At 42.6% G+C, this 24,101-nt stretch overlaps 1 protein-coding gene and 1 long non-coding RNA gene across 14 annotated transcripts in view; one reads left to right on the top strand and one right to left on the bottom strand.

Annotated features, from left to right (window-relative positions):
• Positions 1-24,101, top strand: part of AGRN (agrin) — a 537,034-nt gene that overhangs the window by 445,932 nt on the left and 67,001 nt on the right. For all 13 annotated transcript variants that reach the window (XM_056542092.1, XM_056542091.1, XM_056542088.1 and 10 more), the window contains 8 exons: positions 2,502-2,612; positions 6,856-7,020; positions 12,734-12,877; positions 14,935-15,059; positions 16,811-16,916; positions 17,230-17,577; positions 18,380-18,544; positions 21,438-21,565. In XM_056542092.1, coding sequence (XP_056398067.1) covers positions 2,502-2,612; positions 6,856-7,020; positions 12,734-12,877; positions 14,935-15,059; positions 16,811-16,916; positions 17,230-17,577; positions 18,380-18,544; positions 21,438-21,565 — 1,292 coding nt within the window. The remainder of the gene's footprint in view (positions 1-2,501; positions 2,613-6,855; positions 7,021-12,733; positions 12,878-14,934; positions 15,060-16,810; positions 16,917-17,229; positions 17,578-18,379; positions 18,545-21,437; positions 21,566-24,101) is intronic.
• The window catches only part of LOC130293433 (uncharacterized), a 182,000-nt gene continuing 171,663 nt past the window's right edge, over positions 13,765-24,101 (bottom strand). The window contains exon 4 of the long non-coding RNA XR_008848207.1: positions 13,765-13,849. This is a non-coding gene — a long non-coding RNA (uncharacterized LOC130293433). The remainder of the gene's footprint in view (positions 13,850-24,101) is intronic.

The following is a 24,101-nucleotide window of genomic DNA, read 5'->3' as shown; positions in this document are numbered from 1 at the left end:
TGTTCCAAACGCTAACCAGCGGAGTACCCCTTTAATAAAAAGCTGAGGGTTTGCAATGATGTATCCTTTCTAGGTTACTTTCTGCCAGTTATGCAGACTAGATGCCAGCTCTCACCCAAGCAAAGACATTGTAAGGCTGCTGATGTATTTAGCGCACAGGATTTTATAGGCGGGGTCCACTGATATGTCTGGCGATTTAGTGTCCCTAAATGCCAGATGCAACAAGCTGGATACGTTTCACCCACTGTCCCTTCTGTTGCTCTATAGAATGCCAGACATATCAACTAGCCGGTTAAAATAAAAATGCTGCATTTAATATATGTGTTATAGAGTAGGAAGAGCAGAGCAGATTGATATAAAGCTTTATGAGGAAAGTTCCAGAATAACAGGTCGTTTATTCATATAAAGTATTCAAGTGAGCGATCCTACTTATGTATAAAGAGAGATGAGACTGAGTAGGACCACCCTACTTGACTGCTTTTCCCATACTGAGCAAATATTTACCCAAATAAATAACAAGTTAGGCTGGGTTCACATCACGTTTTTCCCCATACGTGACCGCATACGGCTGGGGGGAGGTAAAACTTGCGCTCCCGTATCCCTGCCGTATGCGGCCGGTATGTAATTCATTTCAATAAGCCGACCGGAGTGAACCGGTCGGCTCATTTTTCCCCGTATGCGGTTTTCTACCGGACCTTAAACCATGGTTGAAATGAATTACATACCGGCCGCATACGGCAGGGATATGGTAGCGCAAGTTTTTAGCTCCCCCCCAGCCGTATGAGGTCACGTATGGGGAAAAACGTGAACCCAGCCTTATTCTGAAACTTTCCCCCAAAACCATATACAGTGGTCCCTCAACATACGATGGTAATCCGTTCCAAATGAACCATCGTTTGTTGAAACCATCGTATGTTGAGGGATCCGTGCAATGTAAAGTATAGGACAGTGATCTGCAACCTGCGGACCTCCAGATGTTGCAAAACTATAACTCCCAGCATGCTGGTAGTTGTAGTTTTGCAACATCTGGTGGTCCGCAGGTTGAAGACCACTGGTATAGGAAGTTGTACTCACCTGTCCCCGCTGCTCCGGACCGTCACCGCTGCCCGGGATGTCGCCCTCCATTGCTGTCACCGCGTCCCCAGGGTGTCACCGACACTCCGGCAAGGCCTCTGCTTCCCTGGCATCTTCTCTCTCCGTCGCCGCCATCATGTCGTTACGCACGCCGCTCCTATTGGATGACGGGACGGTGTGCGCAGCGATGTGATGACGACGATGGAGAGCGCCGACGATGCAGGGGATCCCGAAGAGGAAGCGCCGGAGCCCCAAGGACAGCTAAGTGATCGTCATCGGACCACACGGGGCACAGGAAACGGCTATCCGGTGGCAGCTGAAGTAGTCTGCGCTGCCGGATAGCCGTTTATGCGATGGCCCCGACATACAAAAGCATCGTAAGAGGCCACCGAGAGGGGGGGGTCACTGTATTAATCTTCTTAGTTTCTTCTGTTGTACAACATAATACCTGCAGACCGGACAGCATTTTCAAAATGACAAGTTCCCTCTAAAATCAAATGATGTGTCCTATGTATGTCAACTGTTGCAAAGATATATTGTGTTACTTCAGTACTTCCAGTACAGTTTGAGCCTTTTGCCAGGCTGTTATGTAAATCAGAATCCCACCATCTCCCTCTCCTGAATACATAAAGACAATTCAGATGATTAAAGACAATGATATGCCTCATTATTGTTACATCCTTCTGGTAACGCTCCTCTCGCAGCGCATACAGAATCGCAGCAATCCATAATTTATATCTTAATGGCCACGGTTCATATTCTATCATGCGGTATATTTCCGAAGGTATCCTGTAGGACAGCCTGAGTGAAAGCTGCCATGTTGTTGGGCCACATTTGTAAGACTATCTCCTATCAATGCAACATCCATGTCGTGATTATTGACGAAGAGCTAATGAATATTGTTAAAGTTCTTCGATAAGTGATAGGCTTCCATTCTAATGTATATTGGTCCCGCCCACCAAACGGCTGATTCACGAGGCCTGAGTGACAAGGGTGCTTTAATAGAATTACGCCCACCCCCTATTTGACAGGAATCAAAGCCTACGTTCTAATGAATCCTAAATAGATCTATATTTACTGAAGGACCGATCTATAATTCTCCACTTACATTGCACATTTGATTTGGATGTCTCCTTCTATAATGAAGTATATTTTCTTCTCTCCGTGTAACACACAATCACCTCAATCTCTCGCAGGGCATTCTGATTTAGTGAAATTGCTGCAGCTTCATCATTTTAATGTGAAAATGCGCTTTGTGTATTTTCCTTTCACATCGCCATGTGTTATCCCAAGCATTCTGAGTTCTGTCACATAGATCTGCCGCCGTGAGTGAAATGAGCCTTGAGAGCGGATTATTGCAAGGAAATATAACTCCTGTGGTGTTTTCAACCTCATTGCCCTTATCCCATTGCTTTTTTTTTTGACAGCTGCCTCCACCAGCGCTCCTCCTGTGGTCCCACACTGCAGTCACACCGTGTATGGCTGCTGTCCCGACAATGTCACCGCTGCCCTTGGAGTCGGCCTGGCTGGATGCCCAAGTAAGATGAACTTGTTTTTGTTCTTATTATTTTAAAAAGCGACATTCAAAAAGAGATACAACAGCTCTTTGTAGTGGATGCGCTCATGTCAACTCGTAGAAGTTGGACTTTTGCTAGTGATAATGATTCTAGTGATGTCAAAATACAGTTCACACCTGTTGGCAACACACGTCCTTTATAATATAGTAACAGCAACATGAGTACCTCTCAACTGTGAGTACACGTCCTTTATAATATAGCAACAGCAACATGAGTACCTCTCACCATTCACCACTGTGGATATCCATTGTGCTTGGCTTCCAATAGATACAGATGCATAAGCTCCAGAAGAAAAACAGATGACTGGCACTCACTTAATCAGTTGGAGTACATGACACCCAAATGTAGAGCAGAAACAGGGTTACGATTGTTTTACATATAATACTTCTACAGTTCTTAGAAGTATTGTATGCGAAACGATCATAATCCTGTTCCAGCTCTTCATTTGGCTGTCATGTACTGCTATTGAATAAAAAACAAAGTCTTGGATTTTACAAGTGAGTGCCCCTTGTCTGTTTTTCTTCTGGAGCATATAGTGATTCTAGTGCAGGAACCAACATGGAATATGTCACTTCTGTGGTCTATGAAAATAGTTTACATGGTAAAGCAGATACAAGAATATGTCCATATAGAAGAAAATAGTAAGTACGGCACAACCGCTTACCTTTTTTTATAGCTGGAGAACGTAGTGTGAATCGGGTCAACACCTGAACACTGGTAGTAGTAACCTGTTGTCCGTGCTCTATCCTCGGATAATCAAGAGAGGTAATCCGATGTGGAAAGAAAACAAGAGGAGGCACTGGAACTGCAGTTACTGGAAGTTTATTCCATCAGGTCTTGGTGTCCGACGGGCCGTTTCTCGCTCACATGCTCTTAATCATGGCCATGATTAAGCGCATGTGAGCGAGAAACGGCCCGTCGACCACAGTTGTAACCAAGACCTGATGGAATAAACTTCGAGTAACTGCAGTTCCAGTGCCTCATCTTGTTTTCTTTCCACATCAGATACAAGAATATGTTGGACTCAGTGGAATAATTAGATTTAGACTATTTTAAAGATGTCATAAATATTACATAGATTCAGGGACAGAACAGGGATATAACTTCTTGTACTAGGTGCTCAACCCAAGCTCAGAAGTTCTGTCTTGGTTAGAAGTTGCACAACTATCAGGTCCTGTCATATAATGTTTTTCATCTATGTTTAGCATGTTTGCTGGAAAAGCTCTGATCACATCACCATTATGGCTTCTGCTACATGGAAACCAGGATGGCAGTGTCAGACCCGTTGAATAGCAAACAGCCTCTGAATGTAGTGTGAAATTAACATGTCTAGTGTTATATTAGCCCAATGGAGGCCAAAAAGAATGTCCTTTAGGCTTCTATGGAGCTGGTAAACATCAGAATGCTGCAAAAAAAAAAAAAAGTATATAATTGAGATTCTATAAAAAAAAATAAAAAATTGTGTGACAGATGTCCCTGTATGATATCCATCACAGCCTTTTCAGCTTTTCATGACACATCCATTAAACAGATACCATCATACAGTGTAAGCACTGAATGGATTCTATAATTACTAATGTGAAGTAAAGGATGATATGGTTTCCACTGTATGGTATCCATCACAGCCTCTGCTTAATCCATAAATTGGTAGCTTTTTTCTGTCTTATACAGTGAACACAAGCAAAAAGATGTGAACTAGATGTCAATAAAGCCTAAATAAGTTATAATGGAAGCATTCAGCTCACCTGCCATGGTACATGGGACTTCAGATCCTCTGTAGCCAATATGAAAACACTGATCTGACACTTTTTTCATAAAAGCTCCAAGTTTATTGAGAATACATTAAAAAGCCATAACAGATGTGTGCAAAAAAAAAAAAAGGTAAAATAAAATGGTGTAGATAGGTCAACGCGTTTCTTGCTGCACTAGCCCTTAATCATGGTCTGATTTTCATCTTTCTTTTTGTCCAGGTCTGTAATGGCTTTTTAATGTATTTTTAATTGAACTTGATGGACTCTTCATTTTTTTTTCACCTTATGAGCTATGCAACTAAAAAACATGAAGTTTCTATGAAAAGAATGCCAAACTGATGTTTTGATATTGGCCTACAAGAGTTAAGCTCAGTCCTAGACAGTTACTTTTCTATCAGCCATCATTCACTCATCAGAGATCAACTGGTTGCTAAATAACACCTTGATCCCTAATTTAAAAAAATAAGGTTTGGCACCTACCACCCTGTAAGAAATCTGATATAGTGGGTGCAATAGAAGCAGACCTTATGATTGCTATGGGGAAATTCGGCAAGAGGAGCCAGGCCGTGACCTAATGTAGGTCACCCACTTCCCTGCCCTTATTTGTAACATGAAGAGGACAAACCAATAAATAAATACAAAATGTTTATATATTTTATAAGTTAGGGAAAGATTTTTAACAGGTTCTACTTAATGCCCTCTGTGCCACAGGTGTTGTCAGATGTGAGGACCCAGTAAAGCAGAACCCTAGATCATATGTAACAAAGTGGTAACTAGGAGGCACTGCTAAATCTCTGTACGGTCAGCACTCAGTAAACATGGAGTACGGGATTGAGATTTGAATCACTAACTTATCGTCAGCAGAGGTGCTAGGATAAAAGGAGGGCCATAGATACAATTACACAAAGTGGTGCGTAGCACCAATATGAATCCTGCACTCAATGCTCAGTAAATGACTCCAGGCTCCAAACGTGGACTAACCAGGCAGGACTGCAGGGATAGCATGGGGCGCTCTGAGCGCCCCATGCTATCCCTGCAGTACTGCCCGGTTGGTCCATGTTTGGGGCCTGAAGTCATTTACTGAGTGGTTAGTGCAGGATTCATATTGGTGCTACCCAACTACTTTGTGTAATTGTATCTAGAACCCTAGATCAGACAGATCCCTAGATCTCCTTTATCTTCATTATCCCTATAAATAAACCAATGTTCTCCTCTCACTCTGCTGAATGCAGGACCACATCACAGATGAAGGTGCCCGTTCACATTAGCTTTAGGGGCATGTTCCTGTAAGAAGAAGAATCACAATATATTGTAATAAAGTCTTCTGTTCCTCACAACTCTCACCCTCAGCAGCATTCTGTAAATGTCAACCAATGTACCTAGCACCTGTTAGTCGGACTTTAGACAGCTGCTAGCTCTGCATTCATAGAGAGGGCATTATGGCAAGCTTAATCCACCCACTTCTCCGTCTTCCTTGAAGACGGAGAAATGACTTGCTGGCTGTGACTTGCTTTTTAACACGTTTCCAGCAGCCGGCTGAAGATTAATTTACTCATCCCAAAGTCACAGCGAATCCTAGAAATTCATCATGCTGTTTTTTTTTTCTCTCTTTCTCCACACCTCTACAGATGGAAATGGCTGCATCTCGTGCCAGCTGTTCTAGGCCCATGTTGTCACCTGCTATGTTGCTGTGCATGATTATTAATAGTAGCGATCTAAATGTAGAAAAATACACGGTGACATATTGCTCACTGTGTCGTCAGCCTCGCCTTCGACTGATTAACCCTTTTCTTGTGGCAAGGCCATCGAGCCTGCTATGAATCACGGGTAGCGTTTGCGAATAAGTCATCATTTTGCGCGTTGGTGACATTTTACGTCTTAGCTGGCAGGTTGACTGGTCCTAGGGAAATATTTGCTCATTGACTTAGTCGCTTACTGTGATAAATAACCAGAATAACTAAATAGAAACAGGAGGTGGAATTACAGTCTATTATTGTCAGAAGTTGATGTCTTCGCCTCTGGTGACTTGCCTGGTATTTAACACAATTGGGTGTAGTGTAAACAGTCACAATAAGTTATAGTTCCCAATGATAATAAAAAGAGGATTGGATTGTAGCAATAAATCTCTGGCTGTGAAAGGACAAGGTTAAATAACACAGTACCAGTGTATCCCTGATGTGGTGTTATAGGAAGCTCCTCGCTGTGGGGGGGGGGGAACGACTCGTGACCTTCTGTCACCGTCCCTCGCACAGTCACACACAATGACACACACGCTGCAGAGGATGCCATATGGAACTACTTATAAGATTTAATGTCTCACTACATAGAGCATAACTTTGTGTCCTCTTACCTTTGGCTGCCAGCTGGATTTTTAGCTTGGCAGTGAAATGGATAATTAAAACGACATGAGCGCCTTACAGGTCATTGACACAGATTCATTCTGCTTTTCCCAGGCAGCTGCCAGTGTAACGTGCACGGCTCCTATGGGGGCACTTGTGATCCTACCACCGGCCAGTGCTCCTGTAAACCTGGCGTAGGTGGACTGAAGTGTGACCGCTGCGAGCCTGGCTTCTGGAATTTCCGAGGGATTGTCACCGATAAGAAAAGCGGCTGCACACGTGAGTGTCTCCAAATGAAATAAAATAACTATGTACTGACTGAATACTGAATAGAGTGGCTGAAATGGACACTCAATGAACTCGAGATGTTATACTCTAAAACTGTAAAGAAGTTATTGGTTTATTTGAATGGATATCACAGCATGAATATATCAGAAATGCGTATGTGATGCAATATGATTAGATTTCATACTATTTTTCAGAAAAGATTGTTAAAATTTTAACGCAGAGTATTTCAGCTAAGGCTCCTAAGCTGCTAATGATAACAGTGCATTATAGGAAAGGTAGGCTGCTTATTCTACACATACATAGAATCACTCCCATGCAACTACTGACATGGTAGCTGGGGAACTACAGTGGTCCCTCAACATACGATGGTAATCCATTCCAAATGGACCATCGTTTGTTGAAACTATCGTATGTTGAGGGATCCGTGCAATGTAAAGTATAGGACAGTGGTCTACAACCTGCAGACCTCCAGATGTTGCAAAACTACAACACCCAGCATGCCCGGACAGCCAACGGCTGTCCGGGCATGCTGGGAGTTGTAGTTTTGCAACATCTGGAGGTCCGCAGGTTGAAGACCACTGGTATAGGAAGTTGTATTCACCAGTCCCCGCCGCTCCGGACCATCACCGCTCGTCACCGCTGCCCTGGATGTCGCCTTCCTTCGCTGTCGCCGCGTCACCGGGGCGTCCCTGACGCTGCGGCAGGGCCTCTGCTTCCCCGGCATCTTCGCTCTCCGTCGCCGCCATCACGTCGTTATGCGTTACGCTCTTATTGGATGACGGGACGGCGTGCGCAGCGACGTGATGACGTTGGAGGAGAGCGCCGACAATGCAGGGGATCCCGAAGAGGACGCGCTGGAGCCCCGATGACAGGTAAGTGATCGTCAGTGGACCACACGGGGCACCGTAAACGGCTATCCGGAGGCAGCTGAAGCACTCTGCGCTGCTGGATAGCCGTTTATGTGATGGCCCCGACATACAAAAGCATCGTATGTTGATGCTGCCTACAACATGCAATGTTTTCAACATGCAATGGCCTCTGAGAGGCCATCGTATGTTGAAATGATTGTATGTCTGGGCCATCATAGGTCGGGGGGGGGGGGGGGGGGTCACTGTACATATATATACCATAGTTACTATCCTGCTTCAAGCACAGAGAGAGGAGACAATAACTAGCAGCAGTCTGTAGCATAAGCATCTAGAATCGGTGCAAAGTCTATACCCGGGCCAACTTTGCATTCCATTGTATGCACTTGCAACATACAGAATACCCTTATATATCCCTGAGGTCAATGTAAGGGGTAGTGGCTTGACAGCAACTACTACTTCTGCACTACCTATTGCTGTGCCAGGACTCAGGGATAGAGAGAGCAGGGAGAAAAAAAGCAGAGATGGCGCTCCAATTGTGTAGTATATCGATATTAGGTGATTTTAAGAGAAATCAAAGTATGCTCACCTTTTTCTGTTGTGCGAGCAGGCGCAACACTGATGCGCGCTTTGAATGAGTATATCGGGAGGCAGCAGGCCGATGGTCCCGCTTAGCAAGCGGTCTGGAAGCGATGTGCAGATGTGGAGTCTGGGTTGCCCAGCAGGGCTAGCCAGATGTCCGGTGGAAATCCGACTTGATGGCTGGGTTGGTGCACGCCCAAGGTAGACACAGATGCGGTGTGGAGTTTAAAGTATTAGTTTCAGGTGTAAAACAACGGGTTTCGAAGCGGCACCCCTCTTCGTCAGGTTCTTCCCTTACAGCTGATTGGACAGTAAAAGTTTTGAAGAGGAGGGGAAAATGTAGTAACATTATTATGATGTTGTCTCCCCTCCCTGAATTAGATTAGACTGGACACTTCTTATTCACAATTCTAGTGTAGGATCACTGCTTCTTACCATTTTGGTGAACCGGCTGTCATTTTAATAACCAGCTGGATCCCACCTCTGCCTGGACTTTTTATTAGGATAAGACTTCATGGTCCTGGCTGTATAATATCTCCATACAACCTATGATATAGCACCCATAGACCTCTGTTGGGCCCTACCATAGCTCTGTACACCTCAGTTATCACAAAGCATTCTTTCTCATTCCTGCATCTACACAATTTCTGGCACTGACATTATATTAGCTGTGCTAAGTAAAGAATTCGCTAACAGGCTGAGCAAAGCGGAGCTCGACACGCATTTCTATGAAGGATGTGACCTTTCTTCCGCGTTCAGGTGTTTATAACATATGCAGATATGAGATGAGTAGAACTTTTCCTTTTTGATAATAAAGCGGCACAGCGATCGGCTATTATACAGTTAATTAGAAATTCCACAGGCAAAATACATAGCAGTAAACTTTCACAGTAACAGCAATTTTTGGACACAGCAAAACATTTTTGGAATAGATTTCCAGAACCTGCCATTCCCACCGGATTGTGAGCGCCTGAGGCAAGGATTGATTCAAGCGTATAAAGCTGAAGGCATGATCCTAAATTACACAATAAAGAGTCGGCTTAGGCGTGATGGATGACTGCAGGGGGGTGTTCACCAACTCAAGCACCGTCAATACCATAAGGGGACCCCAGTACATCCGCATTATGCCGTGTCAGGACAGAGCCCCTTGTCTGAACAATGCAGTGCAATAGGCACAGTCACCTCGCTGTATTATCCAGGACAGCTTTGTGGGTCACATGTAGTAGAAGCCATGAGGCTGTCAGTTTGGCAACATGACAGGTGTAATGAGCCAGGTAGAGGGAATCACAAGACCTGCAGGCAAGGAGATAGCATGGCGGTGACCACTGTACGGCTTATCTAAATAACATACATCTCATTATATTCTACAAGGTATTTTACCACTGCCAGTCTAATGGCTGGTATAGCCATTATTACTTATCGAGCAAGCAGCAGGTATTACAGTAAAGCTACATTGCATCCAATAGCCTGAAGGTTCTTCACTTTGTCTTTGTAAACCCTGGCAACTAAATGACTTCTAGATCGGAAATCAGTTTATACAATTTCACCAAGTCCTTTCTATTACTCGAAAAAGCTAAGAAAATTGAGATGTTCCCCTATGGTTTGTTACACCTGGTTATGGAAATTATAATGCTAAGATGTCCACTGCGAGGAACCCGGGGCAATGCAGACAGATAAGAGTCCGGTTGATCTATGTACGGAGCTACATACGCTGCATTGATATAGGCTTCATGGAGATGACAGATAGGAAAAGATTATCTTTGCGCTTCATGAATGGACGCCATATGCAGCAAAGCATACAGATTAGATGAACTTGCTTTGCCTCTCCAATAAAATATTCAAAAAACTTATCTATAATGGACTAATAGGTCTAAAAACTGCATACATTAGAATATGAAAACAAAAATACTGCAGTAAAAAAAGATATAAAAATGCTTAAGTTTTTTATTTTAATAATGTTCCATTGAAGTCTAAGAAAAAAAAACAACCACAGTGCGCACATTGTTTAAAAACTGCAGTAAATCCAGTGTTGGTTAGTTTTGCTATTGCACTGTCAGCTGCTTTTTGATGGACGACAGAACAAACACACTGTATATTTAATATTGTCATTTTTTTCTGGCATTCTCCTTTTCCACCCCCCAAACACCAATTCTTTAAAAGAAATCCTTAAACCACATGATGAAAAAAATCACGATTTGTAATAATAAAAAAAAGTTGCAGGGGATAAAACAGCAAAAGAAAACACATACATCAATACACTCTTTTTGGGAAAAAAATGCCACAAAAACTGCATATTGGGAGTGTAAATAAGGGGGCTGTTTTTTGTGGCATTTTTCTCTGTTGCAAAAAAAAGGCCAAACAACAGTTTTTTACGCTTTAGGATAGGGTCACAAGTACCATATTTGGCTTCATATTTGCCGCTGCGTATTTTCCTACCCATTAAAGTCAACAGGTAGCAAAATAGCAGCTGATATTGCTACCCATTGACTTGAACAGGCAGGAAAATACGCAGCAGCAAATATGCAGCAAAGTACAGTGTGTGTGACCCTACCCTTATAGCATATAATATTGTACTTGAAGAAATCCACAGATGTGGGTCAAGCTGTGGATAGGCAACATATCTACAGCAAATCTACGACAACTGTTTATATAACAATAAATACAATTACAGATTTTGGCCTTCCAATTAAAGGGGTACTGTTCCGAACGCTGGAGCCGGTGCCGGGAACTCGTGACATCATAGACACACCCCTCATGACGTCACACCCCGCCCCCTCAATACAAGTCTATGGTTGGGGGTGTGACAATAAAAGATCAGACAATAAGTATGATGTAAGAGTAAGAACTATGGGGGACATGTATCATTATTTGTGTATGGTAGAAGCAGTTTGCCCCTTTTCCCGAATTCTAAGTTATGCGCAGAAGCGCAAAATTTATCAATCAAGCACAATGAGCTTCATAAATTGCGGGTAAATATAGTAATCTCCTCAATTCACTCTTTGGAAAATAGAATCAGTGATTTAGAGCATCTTGCTATGTTAAGTCCAAGATGGCTTATATTTGCGCAAAAAAAACTGCTCTTGCGGCAAAATTTTTGGTGTAAAAAAAAAGTACGCAGTTAATAAATCCATGTGTACTATAGATGTCACTCCAAGGTACCCTGATTTGGCCACATCTGGAGGACATGCTCTACCAAAACTTGCGCAAAAAAATGGGCAAAAAAAAGTGGTTGCGCAAAATTTTGCACAAAGAAATACACACAAAACAGGGGTAAAATCTTTCATACATGTCCCCCTATGAGGGAGATTTATCAAAACCTGTGCAGAGAAAGAGTGGTGCAGTTGCCCATAGCAACCAATCAGATCGCTTCTTTCATTTTCCACAGGCCTCTTTAGAGGCCTGTGGAAAATGAAAGAAGCGATCTGATTGGTTGCTATGGGCAACTGCACCACTCTTCCTCTGCACAGGTTTTGATAAATCTCCCCCTATGTCTCCAAAAAGAACTATGTAGTATAAATCAGAATGTGTAAAATGACCCATGGTAGCCACAGTCTATCATGCTTTGCCGAACGATTCGTAGCTATCGTTTGGAGTTCGTTCCATAAGATGGAGGTGTCCAATTTCCGTGAGCCATTCTGTGATGGATGGAGAGCGATCCGTTTTCCATAGACGGGGTATAACCATCCCAGTGGCTTGAAGAAAAAAGCGATATAGGGAACTTGCCTATGACCTTTCACTCGACGGCAAGATAGACAAGAGTAAACTGGCAGGTGCATGTTCTAATTGGAAGCCTTATGAGTAATATCTATAAACTTGCTCCAAAACGAATGTATTAACGGACAGGACCACCATATTTGGGTCATCGTGCCTACCTCTAGACCACATCTCCAACATAATGGAGAAACCTGAGGATAAAATTTATGTAACCCCGCAGGAACTCTGTACCACCTCGAGAGTATCTTAGAGTTAGTTTCTTGACATTTGCCAGCAACTGACATCTTGTGGCATAGAAGTAAAAAGATTTATCCCAGTCTGAAACGGGAAAAGATATAGCAATTTTATTTATTTTTATTCAGTGTGCATGACGTTTTTATGAATCTCATCCACATTGCTGGTACTGTAAAACTGTGTGTTTTGCGCATTAAAACCCACAGAAAAAGATTCATAGCGTAACCACCGTGTGTGAACATATCCTTACAGAATGTTTAGCTTCTTGAGTGACATAGTCATCAGCTTGGTGTCCTTACATTTTCCAGCATGTCATTGCGATCCAGTTGGAGCTGTACGCGATGACTGTGAGCAGATGACAGGTCTTTGCTCATGTAAGACAGGAATCTCCGGCTTGAAGTGCAGTCTGTGCCCAGATGGAGGCAAACCTGGCCTCAACGGCTGCAAGAAAGGTAAGGTCGTTTTTGTAGCTGTTTTTTGGACAGCGATGGTTATATAATATGTATTGTTGAGAGATTACTATTGACATCATACAAGTATTGTTGAGAGATGACCATTGGCATAATGCATGTATTAAGAGATGACCATTGGCATAATGCATGTATTAAGAGATGTCTATTGGCATAATGCATGTATTAAGAGATGACTATTGGCATAATGCATGTATTAAGAGATGACTATTGACATAATGCATGTATTAAAGGGGGTACTCCAGTGGAAATTTATTTATTTATTTTTTTAAATCAACTGATGCCAGAAAGTTAAGCATATTTGTAAATTACTTCTATTAAAAAAATCTTTATCCTTCCAGTACTTATTAGCGTCTGTATACTACAGAGGAAATTCTTTTTTTTTTGGATTTATTTTCTGTCATGACCACAGTGCTCTGCTGACACCTTTGTCCATGTCAGGAACTGTTCAGAGCAGGAGCAAATCCCCATAGCAAATATATGCTACTCTGGACAGTTCCTAAAATGGACAGAGGTGTCAGCAGAGAGCAATGGGGTTGTAACAAAAAAGAATTCCCAAAAGAAAATAATGTCCTCTGTAGTATACAGCTGCTAAGAAGTACTGGGGGGATTAAGAATTTTTAATAGAAGTAATTTACAAATCTGTTTAACTTTCTGGCACCAGTTGATTTAAAAAAAAAAAAAAAGTTTTCCACTGGAGTACCCCTTTAAGAGATGACCATTGGCATCATTCATGTATTAAGAGATGATCATTGGCATCATGCAAGCATAGTTGAGAGATGACTATTGGCATCATGCATGATAATACTGGCAATTATGTAGACATATTCTACTTACCATGTTGTGCATAGGCCATATTGCTGCACGGACGGGTGAATCGGACGCAGAAACCTTTTTCTCAGGACTTTGTATCGAGTGCTGGCACAATCAATAATAATTTACCTTCTTCAGTGACTATAACAGAATGAAAACAGATTTGAGTGAGCTTGGAAACACAACAAAATGAAAGCTGACAACATTTTACAATTGATCGGCCCACGTTAGCAGCTCATTACCCTATCTGTTTTATGTCGATATCTACAGGGAAGATTCTCTCATCTTTAAAGGAATACAATTCACGGGAGTTTTATTATGGGCAGGTTACTATTTTCCATGAATAAAATATTGTAGTATTTATCAATATTGTAATTGACTTTTATCATGGTGGCGATCTATAGTAATTATCTCCTGTATTAATGAAAATAAAGTATGATATAAACATGTCCAGGGTTATGGAGCAGGGGTGTATTAAGGTGTTCTGCGGCCCTAGACAGGTGGGGGGAGGGTGTCCACCTTACCATAGCTGTGTTCAGACAGGACCAAGGTGACTTCAGGCGGGTGCAGCCACAGCCTCCTCCCTCTTCTCCTCTGGCGGCACCAGTTATGGTTGGAGGTTGGTAGTAATAGGGCGCTCTCCAAGAGGTAGGCACGGCAGCACAATTATAGAGTGGCAGGGAGTGTCAGCTGCCGAGACAGCTGGGAGTCGTCCTACAGTTATTGAGCACCCTCTACTGGCTTTTAATCTGCTGCACGGCTCAGATTCCCCCCTTTTCCTTTGAGCAACAGTGCAGACATCTCCCCTTAAACTGCTGCCATAGGTCTGGGCCTTGTTGGTCAGGGAGGACCATGTGCCATACAATATGCCGCTTCCCACCACAATAGTAATTATAGATTTGAAGTGGACTAATGCTTTGAATATCATGTACAGACTCTCACCTCTGCCCAGATAGCAACTCAGTCCTCCTTTACGTTACTGGCATATAAAGATCCAACAAGTCAGTTGGCATAATGCTAGTAATTCTGGATTTAGTTTACCTCTAGTACTGTGTGAACCATATCATGAGCCAGGCTTGCCCGTTGCATTGACTAATAGATAATATATCAACCTATGCATGTTGCACTCTTAAATACTGTACGATAGAATGTCATATCCAACGTTGAGTTTCACTTCTTTAAATAATAATAATTATACATTCATTTTCTATCCTTTTTTTGTTCAGATCCATCAGCTCCTAAATCTTGCAGAGATATTCAATGCCAATTTGGGGCAACCTGTGTAGTGGTTGAAGGTACTGCTCATTGTGAGTGTCCTTCACCCCTGTGCCCAGAATCTAATCTAACTAAGGTAAGATTTTCTGATTTATAGGGGTTTACCTATCTTAGAAACGTATGGCACATCACTAGGATTCACCAGTAGGGATGGGTAAGGGGTCTGATCTCTGAGCCTCTAGCAATTTATGAGAATAGAAGAGATGCTGGTGCAGTGCTGAGACCTCTTCACTGTTTTTTCTCTGCACAGTACCACCTGGATGTGCAGGAAACTGCAGCACAGTCCTATTTGAGTCAATAGATTGGAAGAAAATCCTGCTACTCGCTGTTATCTGCTTGGTGAAAGTGTGTTTATTAACACAAGGTGATATACAACATATGACGCCTTTCGGCCAGAGCCGAAACGCATCATATGTTGTATATCACTTTGTGTTAATAAACACACTTTCACCAAGCAGATAACAGCGAGTGCCGGGATTTTCTTCCAATCTACTGTTACTTTGTATCCACGAGCACAGCGAGGAACTGCGAGTGCCGACTCTTACCTTTAATTTCTATTTAAGTCAATGGCTGCAGTTCTCGACACAGACTGACACTGTGCAGTAAGAAACTTAGAAGGAGATGCAGACTTCTTTAGAAATCACCACTTTCAGGGGGCCCTACTTCCTCTTCCAGAAAAGTTTGCTGTGGGGAACGCATTCTGTAATTCTTGGCCAGAACTATATTTTGGCCCACCACTGACTTCTCTGACAAGCATCTGTGAGCAGGATGGCAGGTCCTCTTTCCACTTTCTCCTAGGGAACCCTGCTTGGGAAACACTAGATGAAAGCAATACTCCTTGCATCTATGTTGTTAATCGTGAATAGGTGTGTGAATAATGGATTCATTAACTGAGAACCTTTATGTCTAGATCTATTTTAGCTCTGAAGGCATGACTGCTGCCTTACCTGTAGATATGGAGAGAATGCTCTTTACGGGAAGCCAATTATGCCGTAAGGCACATTATTATGCCTTGGATTATATAGGTTATGCTCTGACCCTCAACTAAGCGAACATTAAAAATACTCACAGCAGTCAATTCTATGTTTACTTTCAACTTTTTCCAAAAACGTAGGGTATGAGTGCCTTCATTCATTGTCTGGCTATCTAAGCCTAGAAATGCTATGCACTGCTGGACCCAGATGGACGCACAGGGGAAGCCTGCCGACTTCACAGACCCATTATGACAACAAGAAAACACTTGACCTACATAGAGAGCACATCAATTCAGAAAAACATACAGAAGGAGGACACATCCAGTGCAGAGAGCATACAGGCCTGTGCACGTATCATCATAGGAATAGCTTATTTCCCTGGCTGACCTCAACACTGCATGGATTTAATGTTCATTTCCTCACTGATCCATATATCATGACAGTATGGGCTACCATATTAAATGTCATATTCACAAATATATACACTGCCTAGCCAAAAAAAAAGGCAATTACACATAAAAAAAATTAGAGCCGTTAGCCCCACCTATATTGAGCTGCTTAGCACTGTAAACAATAGGGGCGTCACAATAATGGGCAGTATACAATAGTATAAATGCACAGATGTCCTTCCTCTACTATAGCATGTCCAAATAAACAATTTTTCAAGTGGCTTAAGCCCCTGGTGAATCATTTTAGACATGACTGTGGTTTGGCATTAGTAATAGGGCTTTCATGGTCCCGATTCTATTACTTGAAATCCTGTGACCTTTTTTGATGCATTTTCCCTTATCGTCTTTGTCCCAGTAGGCAGAATGGAGATTATTGTTCAAATGCCTGTGTTGCTTGTTTGTAGGTCTGCGGCTCTGATGGAGTGACCTATGGAGACTGGTGTCAGCTGAAAACAATTGCGTGCAGACAAGGTCGGACTATTACAGTAAAGCACACAGGACCCTGCCAAGGTATCACGATTTTGTGCATCCTGCCCTGATAACAATGCCAGTTATACCTGAAAGTTTTGGAGTCATGGAGTTTTGGTTCCTTATATCAATGTAAAATGTTTGACATATTTTAGTGTTAGTCATTGATTTATGCTTCCCATGTGTAATGTATTATGGAATACTGTATGGTGACTATGTTGTAGAAATAATGGTTAACATTTTTATTATGCTTTATGTTGTTCTAGGTAATGGTATTGTAACAAAAAAGTTGACCACAAATATAAATATGAATATATAAATGAATATTTCTTTTTTTTTCTCCTTTCTCCATAAGAAACCATCACTGTTGCTAATCTTCAAACATTGGCCCCTACGGTGACCCCAACACCACCTATTGGCCGATCACTTCCTACACCAACAACAAGAGGTGGACGTCCCGGCCAAAAAAAGGACTCACATGCCTTAGTTTTAGAGACTGAAAGCCCTCGCCAACGTTACACCAGCACTCACAGGCCAGTGACACAGACACATGTTGTCCGCACCTCAACTGTACGACCCGCAGTAACTGTACCCACTAGACGCCCCACTACAACTCAAGCATACGACGAATCTGGAAGTGGCAGTGGGTTCGAAGACTTGGAATCAAGTGGAGATCAGGAAATAAGCGGAAATGAACCTTCAAGTATGTGGAAAAGGTTTTCCATATAAATGTTTTGGGATTTTTAAGAACCTTAGAAATAGATATTTTTCTGTTGTTAAAGGGGTACTCCGTCCCTAGACATCTTATCCCCTATCCCCAGTGGCGGGACTCCCGCGATCTACTTGCTGCTTTCATTTAGAGCATCAGGTGTAACGCTGGAGGCTCGTGACGTCATGGCCCTGCCCCGCTCGTGACATCACGGCCATGCCCCCCAATGCAAGCCTATGGGAGGGGGCGTGATGGCCATCATGCCCCCTCCCATAGACTTGCATTGAGGGGGCATGGCTGTGATGTCACGATTGGGCATGACCATGACATCAGGAGCCTCCGCATTGCCAGTCATCCAGCATGGAGCGAAGTTTGCTCCGTGCACCAGATGTCTGGTGTGCTGCCGCCGAGATCACGGGGGTCCCCAGAGGTGGGACCCCCGTGATCAGACATATTATCCCCTATCCTTTGGATTGGGGATAAGATGTCTAGGGGTAGAGTACCTTTAAGAGACCTCCCAGTAAGGATATTTTTTTCAGTAGAACTGAAGGGTTTGAGTTATATATATATATATATATATATATATATATATATATATATATATAGTTTGGACTGTCAAGAACAGGTACAACTGTATTACGCTAAGACTGCATTTTAACTATCTCTTTACATTTTTTTCTTTCTCTACTTCAGCAGTTCATAGTATTGGCTAGTTTTTTTAGGTCACAGAATAAGCTATGGTTATATCAGCTAATATTCCTTTTTTTAATTTTGTTTATTTTTATTTTTTTTACAGAGGATGGATTTGATGGAGGAGATGAGCAGCAAGAAGAAAGTGAAGAGAGAAAAGACTTTGATACTACCCCCGTCATGGAAAGGGCCAGCTGCTACAATACACCTCTAGGATGTTGTTCAGATGGGAAGACACCAGCTATTGATACAGATGGCACAAACTGTCCAAGTGAGTAATCCCTTATGGTCATATTGGCTGTTTATAAGCAACTTTTTACTACGTGGCAACATTTAGGGGAAATGTTCTCTACACTCCTAAAGGCACATAAAATATCTGCAGGAACTATAAATCAATAATAATAATAGAAGTCACAGTACCCACATATTGGTGGTAAAGGGGATTCCACCTTCTAAAACCAGGCTGCAGTGGATATAAGCACTCTCACAGATTTAGCGCTGGTGTATTTCTCTTTATCTTACTATCTGCATGAACTAGTTGATAATATTCAGAGCTTTTAGTAGCTGCCAACAGAGCAGTTTTTGGATAACCCTGACATCAAGTTGTTAGAGTCACTCTTTTCTATAATATGCTTACAGGTATTGTGTCATTTAAGACAAACCCTTTATTAGAGGTGCTGTGGAGATCTGCTGATCCCAGCTTGTTAGTGGCTCTAGCTTATAAATGGGTATAGTATAGTTCTTGGCTATAGGTATAGTGCTTGGCTATCTTTACCAGTACCATAGAGTAACAACCACTACATTCAGAATGAAGACATGGGGCTCCTGTTCTAATGATCATTGGCCTCCAGTGGTCAGTCATCCACCGATAAAACAATTATCACTTATTGAGTTGATGGCCACTTTAATCTGCTATGGTGTGCCTATGAAAGCCATTACAGAGTCCACAATTAAGATGCACATTTCCCCAGAGTTGAGATTTAGTTTAGTATAATGATAGAAAATGGGATACAGCTTAATAATGTAAGGTTATAAAGCTTAAGTCTGCGGTTAAACATATCTTTGTATTGGCAAGGCTTAGGACTACTTAGTCACGTATAATAAAAACACATAAGATCTCCATAACAAAAATGTAAACCGGTTCCAAAGCTATATCCAAAGCCAGGAGAGTGCTTAGTTACTCAATAATTCATTCCTTGTAGAAGAAGGTTACTGTACGCTTCAGGCTATGTTTCTTTAAACCACTGTTTGCTTTTGGTCCATTATTGGTGCTTCTTTTTAGCTGTTTATTGGACAGTTTTTTTCAGCCAGAAAACTGTGTGTAAACATAGCTTAACATTGCACATAGTACGAGTTTTTCAGCACGATTTTTCGTGCTGAAAATGCCCCCCTCGGCTTATACTCGAGTGAACTCTCCACCTGTCAATCCCTTCTCAGTGGTCTTCAACCTGCGGACCTCCAGAGGTTTCAAAACTACAAAGCCGATGGCTGTCCAGGCATGCTGGATGTTGTAGCTTTGAAACCTCTAGAGGTCCGCAGGTTGAAGACCACTGCGGCCTTCGTCATCATCCAGCCCCCCCCTTTGCTTTGTACTCACCTCCCCTCGGCGGGAAGGAAGGGTGAGCTGGTCCGGGCCATCTATGCTGCAGGGACCATCCGGTGGGGAGGATTAGTCGTTGTGGGCTGTCCATCTTCACCCGGAGGCTCTCTTCTCCGCTCCGGGCCCGGCCCCGGCCTAGTGACGTTGCCTTGACAATGACGCACAGGGACGTTCATGCGCAATGTCCCTGTGCTTCGTCGTCAAGGCAAAGTCACTAGTTCGGGGCAGGCCCGAAGCGCGGAGAAAAGGGCCTCCCGTTGAAAATGGACAGCCCGCAACGGCTAACCATCCCCACCGGACGGTCCCTGCAGCATAAATGGCCCGGACCAGCTCACCCTTCCTTCCCGCCGAGGGGAGGTGAGTACAAAACAAAAGGGGGGGCTGGATGATGACGAAGGCCGCAGTGGTCTTGAACTGCTGCTGGGAGTTGTAGTTTTGCAACATCTGGAGGTCCGCAGGTTGAAGACCACTGATAAACGGATTGACAGGCGGTGATGATGAAGGGGGGGGGGATGATGACGGGGGTCTGGATGATTACATGGGGGGATGATGTATTTCCCACCCTAGGCTTATAGTTGAGTCAATAACTTTTCCTGGGTTTTTGGGGTGAAATTAGAGGCCTAGGCTTATATTCGGGTTGGCTTATACTCGAGTATATACAGTATTCACTCACCTGAGCTTGGATCCTTTCTTTAATGGTTCCATAGTGTCCTCACTATCTACAGGATAAACTAATGTACATTATAAGAAATACTGCCCACCTTACAGCTGTACTCAATGATTGATCAATTAAATATGCCAGTTTTTATGTATAGTATCCAATTAAGAAGATCATTGAAGGATTTGAAAAAAAACATATTGAATGTATCAACGAGAGATGAGCGAATTTACAGTAAATTCGATTCGTCACGAACTTCTCAGCTCAGCGGTTGCTGACTTTTCCTGTATAAATTAGTTCAGCTTTCTGGTGCTCCGGTGGACTGGAAAAGGTGGATACAGTCCTAGGAAAGAGTCTCCTAGGACTGTATCCACCTTTTCCAGCCCACGGGAGCACCTGAAAGCTGAACTAATTTATGCAGAAAAAGTCAGCAACCGCCGAGCCGAGAAGTTTGTGACGAATCGAATTTACTGTAAGTTCGCTCATCTCTAGTATCAACATATAAAACAAACCACATGGAGATCCCTTTTAAGTGCACTTGTCTAATCTTTCTTACTTTTGTCTTCCTGTTAACAACCTATTCTTGTTTTTTTTATTGCCCAACTAGTACAGGCTTCGCATTAAGCCGCTTCTCAAGGGAAGTTACCCTGACTGGTAAAGTGACATGTTACTTGCCCTCTTCAATCACAGGATGGCGCTACATACACATCCCCACAATAAATCAATTACTAACCTTCCATAGTTCAGCCGCGTGTCATGCTACTAACCCTGTACCAGACACTGGCCATAAAACTTCTCACCTATCAGATGGGCCTAGGGAAAAGCAGTAGGCAATATCTTAAAGCTGGGTACTAACATTGCATTGCCCTATTAACTTGTATATGTATCCTCCTCTTATTTCCCCAGAAACAAAAACTTTTGAAGGCGTTCTCATCGTTGAGGAGCTGGAGGGTCAAGAGGTCTTCTACACCCCAGAGATGTCAGATTACAAGTCAGAGCTATTTGGCGAGACAGCCAGGAGCATTGAAAATGCAGTAAGTGTTCTCTCTCCAGGTAACATCTTCTACGTTATTTGTTATACATTACTATGGGGTCAGCTGTCTTGCATGAGCCTTCTGTACAGCACTAGACATATGCTTTACAGCAAGCCCTATAGACATAGGAAACAATAGATTGGATCTGACCCTATTGACTTCTATGGGAGAATTGTCTAGGCATGGCCTGTGACCTAAGGCTATTGTACAAGGATATAAAAAGTGGGCTCTCTGACCATCACCTATTGTGAATGACCTGATCCCATCTTATCTACATACTGATGTCACATTTTATTGTAATCCTATCTGTGATAATAGGGAGCAAACTTACCTAATACCTACAAAATAGGGAAAAAGTGTATGATCATAGGGCTTTGACACACACAACCACCACTCCATTCCAAAAGCAGACTCAGGACCCTGCAGTTTTTGTAGGGCCAATTGCCTTTCCATAAACATTCAGTTTTAATTTTTTAGAGAAATGGAAAATTCCACACAGTGTGACCGCCATAGAAGCGTAGACTCCATAATCTAAAACTTCAAAGCGGGATTAGTAGTCAGGCAGACAGTAATTTTCACTCAGGCATATTATATGGGTATATCCAATTAGCTTCTAACCGGCTGCTGGCAGGGACGACTGACAAGGTGCTGCTGAGCATTACCGAGAATTCCTTTGAATATTGATGTTTCTGGGTGTTTTACTGTGCCTTTCTATAGTATGACAATGTTATTATGCACTAATATTACTGAATATATATCTAATGTACTGTTTGACATATTGCCATTGTAATTTCACAGTACTTTAATCAAGTTTGCTGTATGAATTTTTACTAACTTTGTGCAGCTCTTACTATGGTGGTCTTGGTACAGCCAAATATTACATGGTTACTCTGGCATTGTTCACACATCTTTCTTTTTTTTTTTTTTTTTTTTTGAATTTTGATGTGTAAAATGGCCATTTGACACCTCAAAATGTGTAGTTTTTATATAATTTTTTTTGTCTCTTGACAGTTCATGTGTATTTTTTTATTACAGCCCTAATTATTATGGCTATAGCAAAAAAAAAAAAAGTCGCATACTTTGTACATTAAGGTTTATGCTCAAATAATGTTGTTTTTGTCTTGTATTTTTGTGTGTAAACACATTTAAAGGGGTTCTCCTCTGCCCTGTCTTCCGGAGCGCCGCTCGCAGCGTGCGTAAGTTTATTACTCCGGACACTGTGTGCGGGCTTCCGTGTTCGAGGCCGCCCCCTCGCGACGTCATGTCCGCCCCCTCGTGATGTCATGCCCGCCCCCTCAACGAGTCTATGGGAAAGGGACGTGACAGCGGTACCGCCCCCTTCCCATAGACTTTCGTTGAGGGGGCTAGCGTGACGTCACGAGGGGGCGGACGTGAGGTCACAAGGGGGCGGCCTCGAACACGGAAGCCTGCACACAGCGTCCGGAGTAATAAACTTACGCACGCTGCGAGCGGAGCTCCGGAAGACAGGGCAGAGGAGAACCCCTTTAAACATTAGGAAATTGCAAGCAAGTTAAGATAAACTATAAGGATATTCCACAGCGGAAATCCATTGGCGCTAGGGCAGAGTGGACCTGCATCATCATCGTGTTTATTCTTTAAGCCAAAATTTTTATTTCCACGGCAGAAGTTTCTGTCATGGAAATTCTGCAGCAAGCACGTGCAGAGGAATTTCATTGGAGACAAAACAAATCTGCTGCATCAGAATTTCCGCAGAGAATTTCTCCGCTCAGAAATTTCGTAGTGTGAATATACCTTAAGTTTGCTAAAACTGTGCTAGAATTTTGCAACAAAACTTTACCAATAATAGGAAGATCCGGCCCCTGTCAGACACAGTTGAAAAAGTAACTAAATCACATGACAAATTGTGGCAGAATTCTGGTGCATTTTCAATAAGAAATCTGGGCCATTGTGTGAATATTGCCTAATATAATGTTTTTCACAGATGTGGAGTATAATAGCAGATTCTGCAGGTTCTGAAGGGTCATTGAGTACAGTCCCAAAGGAGATGGTTTCACTCAACAACCCCTATAACTAGTTTGAGGTTATAGGGGTCGCCTCATGCAGACCACCCCTGTACATATAGCCAGATAAGCTTTATGGACGGATGGGGGGGACTGGATTTCATAGTGACATTAGAGATGTTTTAATATGCTGATTAAACTCTACTCGGACCATGTTTGCAAAGAAAAGGCCAACAGCTTAGAATACGAAAGCCAGAATAACAGTCTCTTCGCTCACAACCTTGTCAGATTGCAAAGGGCATAATTTAATTAACACCTTGTTAAGCTGAAAAGCAGCGGCCGTGCCAAAAAGTGAAATCATTCTGCTTCTCTGCTACTCTGACATTTGAAACAAAAGTTCACCTTTTTTTTTCCTTCCTCTGTTTCACACCTCCAATCTGAAACCAATTTATTAGTAATTTGTTTTTAATGTATTCCATATATTTACTTTAACGTAGGAGGGTGCAGTGCCCGTAATTGAGTCATGTTAAAAACTGAACGTAATAGGCACATAG

The sequence above is a fragment of the Hyla sarda genome, chromosome 10 (genome assembly GCF_029499605.1).
Source record: "Hyla sarda isolate aHylSar1 chromosome 10, aHylSar1.hap1, whole genome shotgun sequence".
Classification (NCBI taxonomy): domain Eukaryota; kingdom Metazoa; phylum Chordata; class Amphibia; order Anura; family Hylidae; genus Hyla; species Hyla sarda.
Note: the sequence above shows the minus strand (reverse complement) of the source record. Positions and strands in the feature narration are given on the sequence as shown.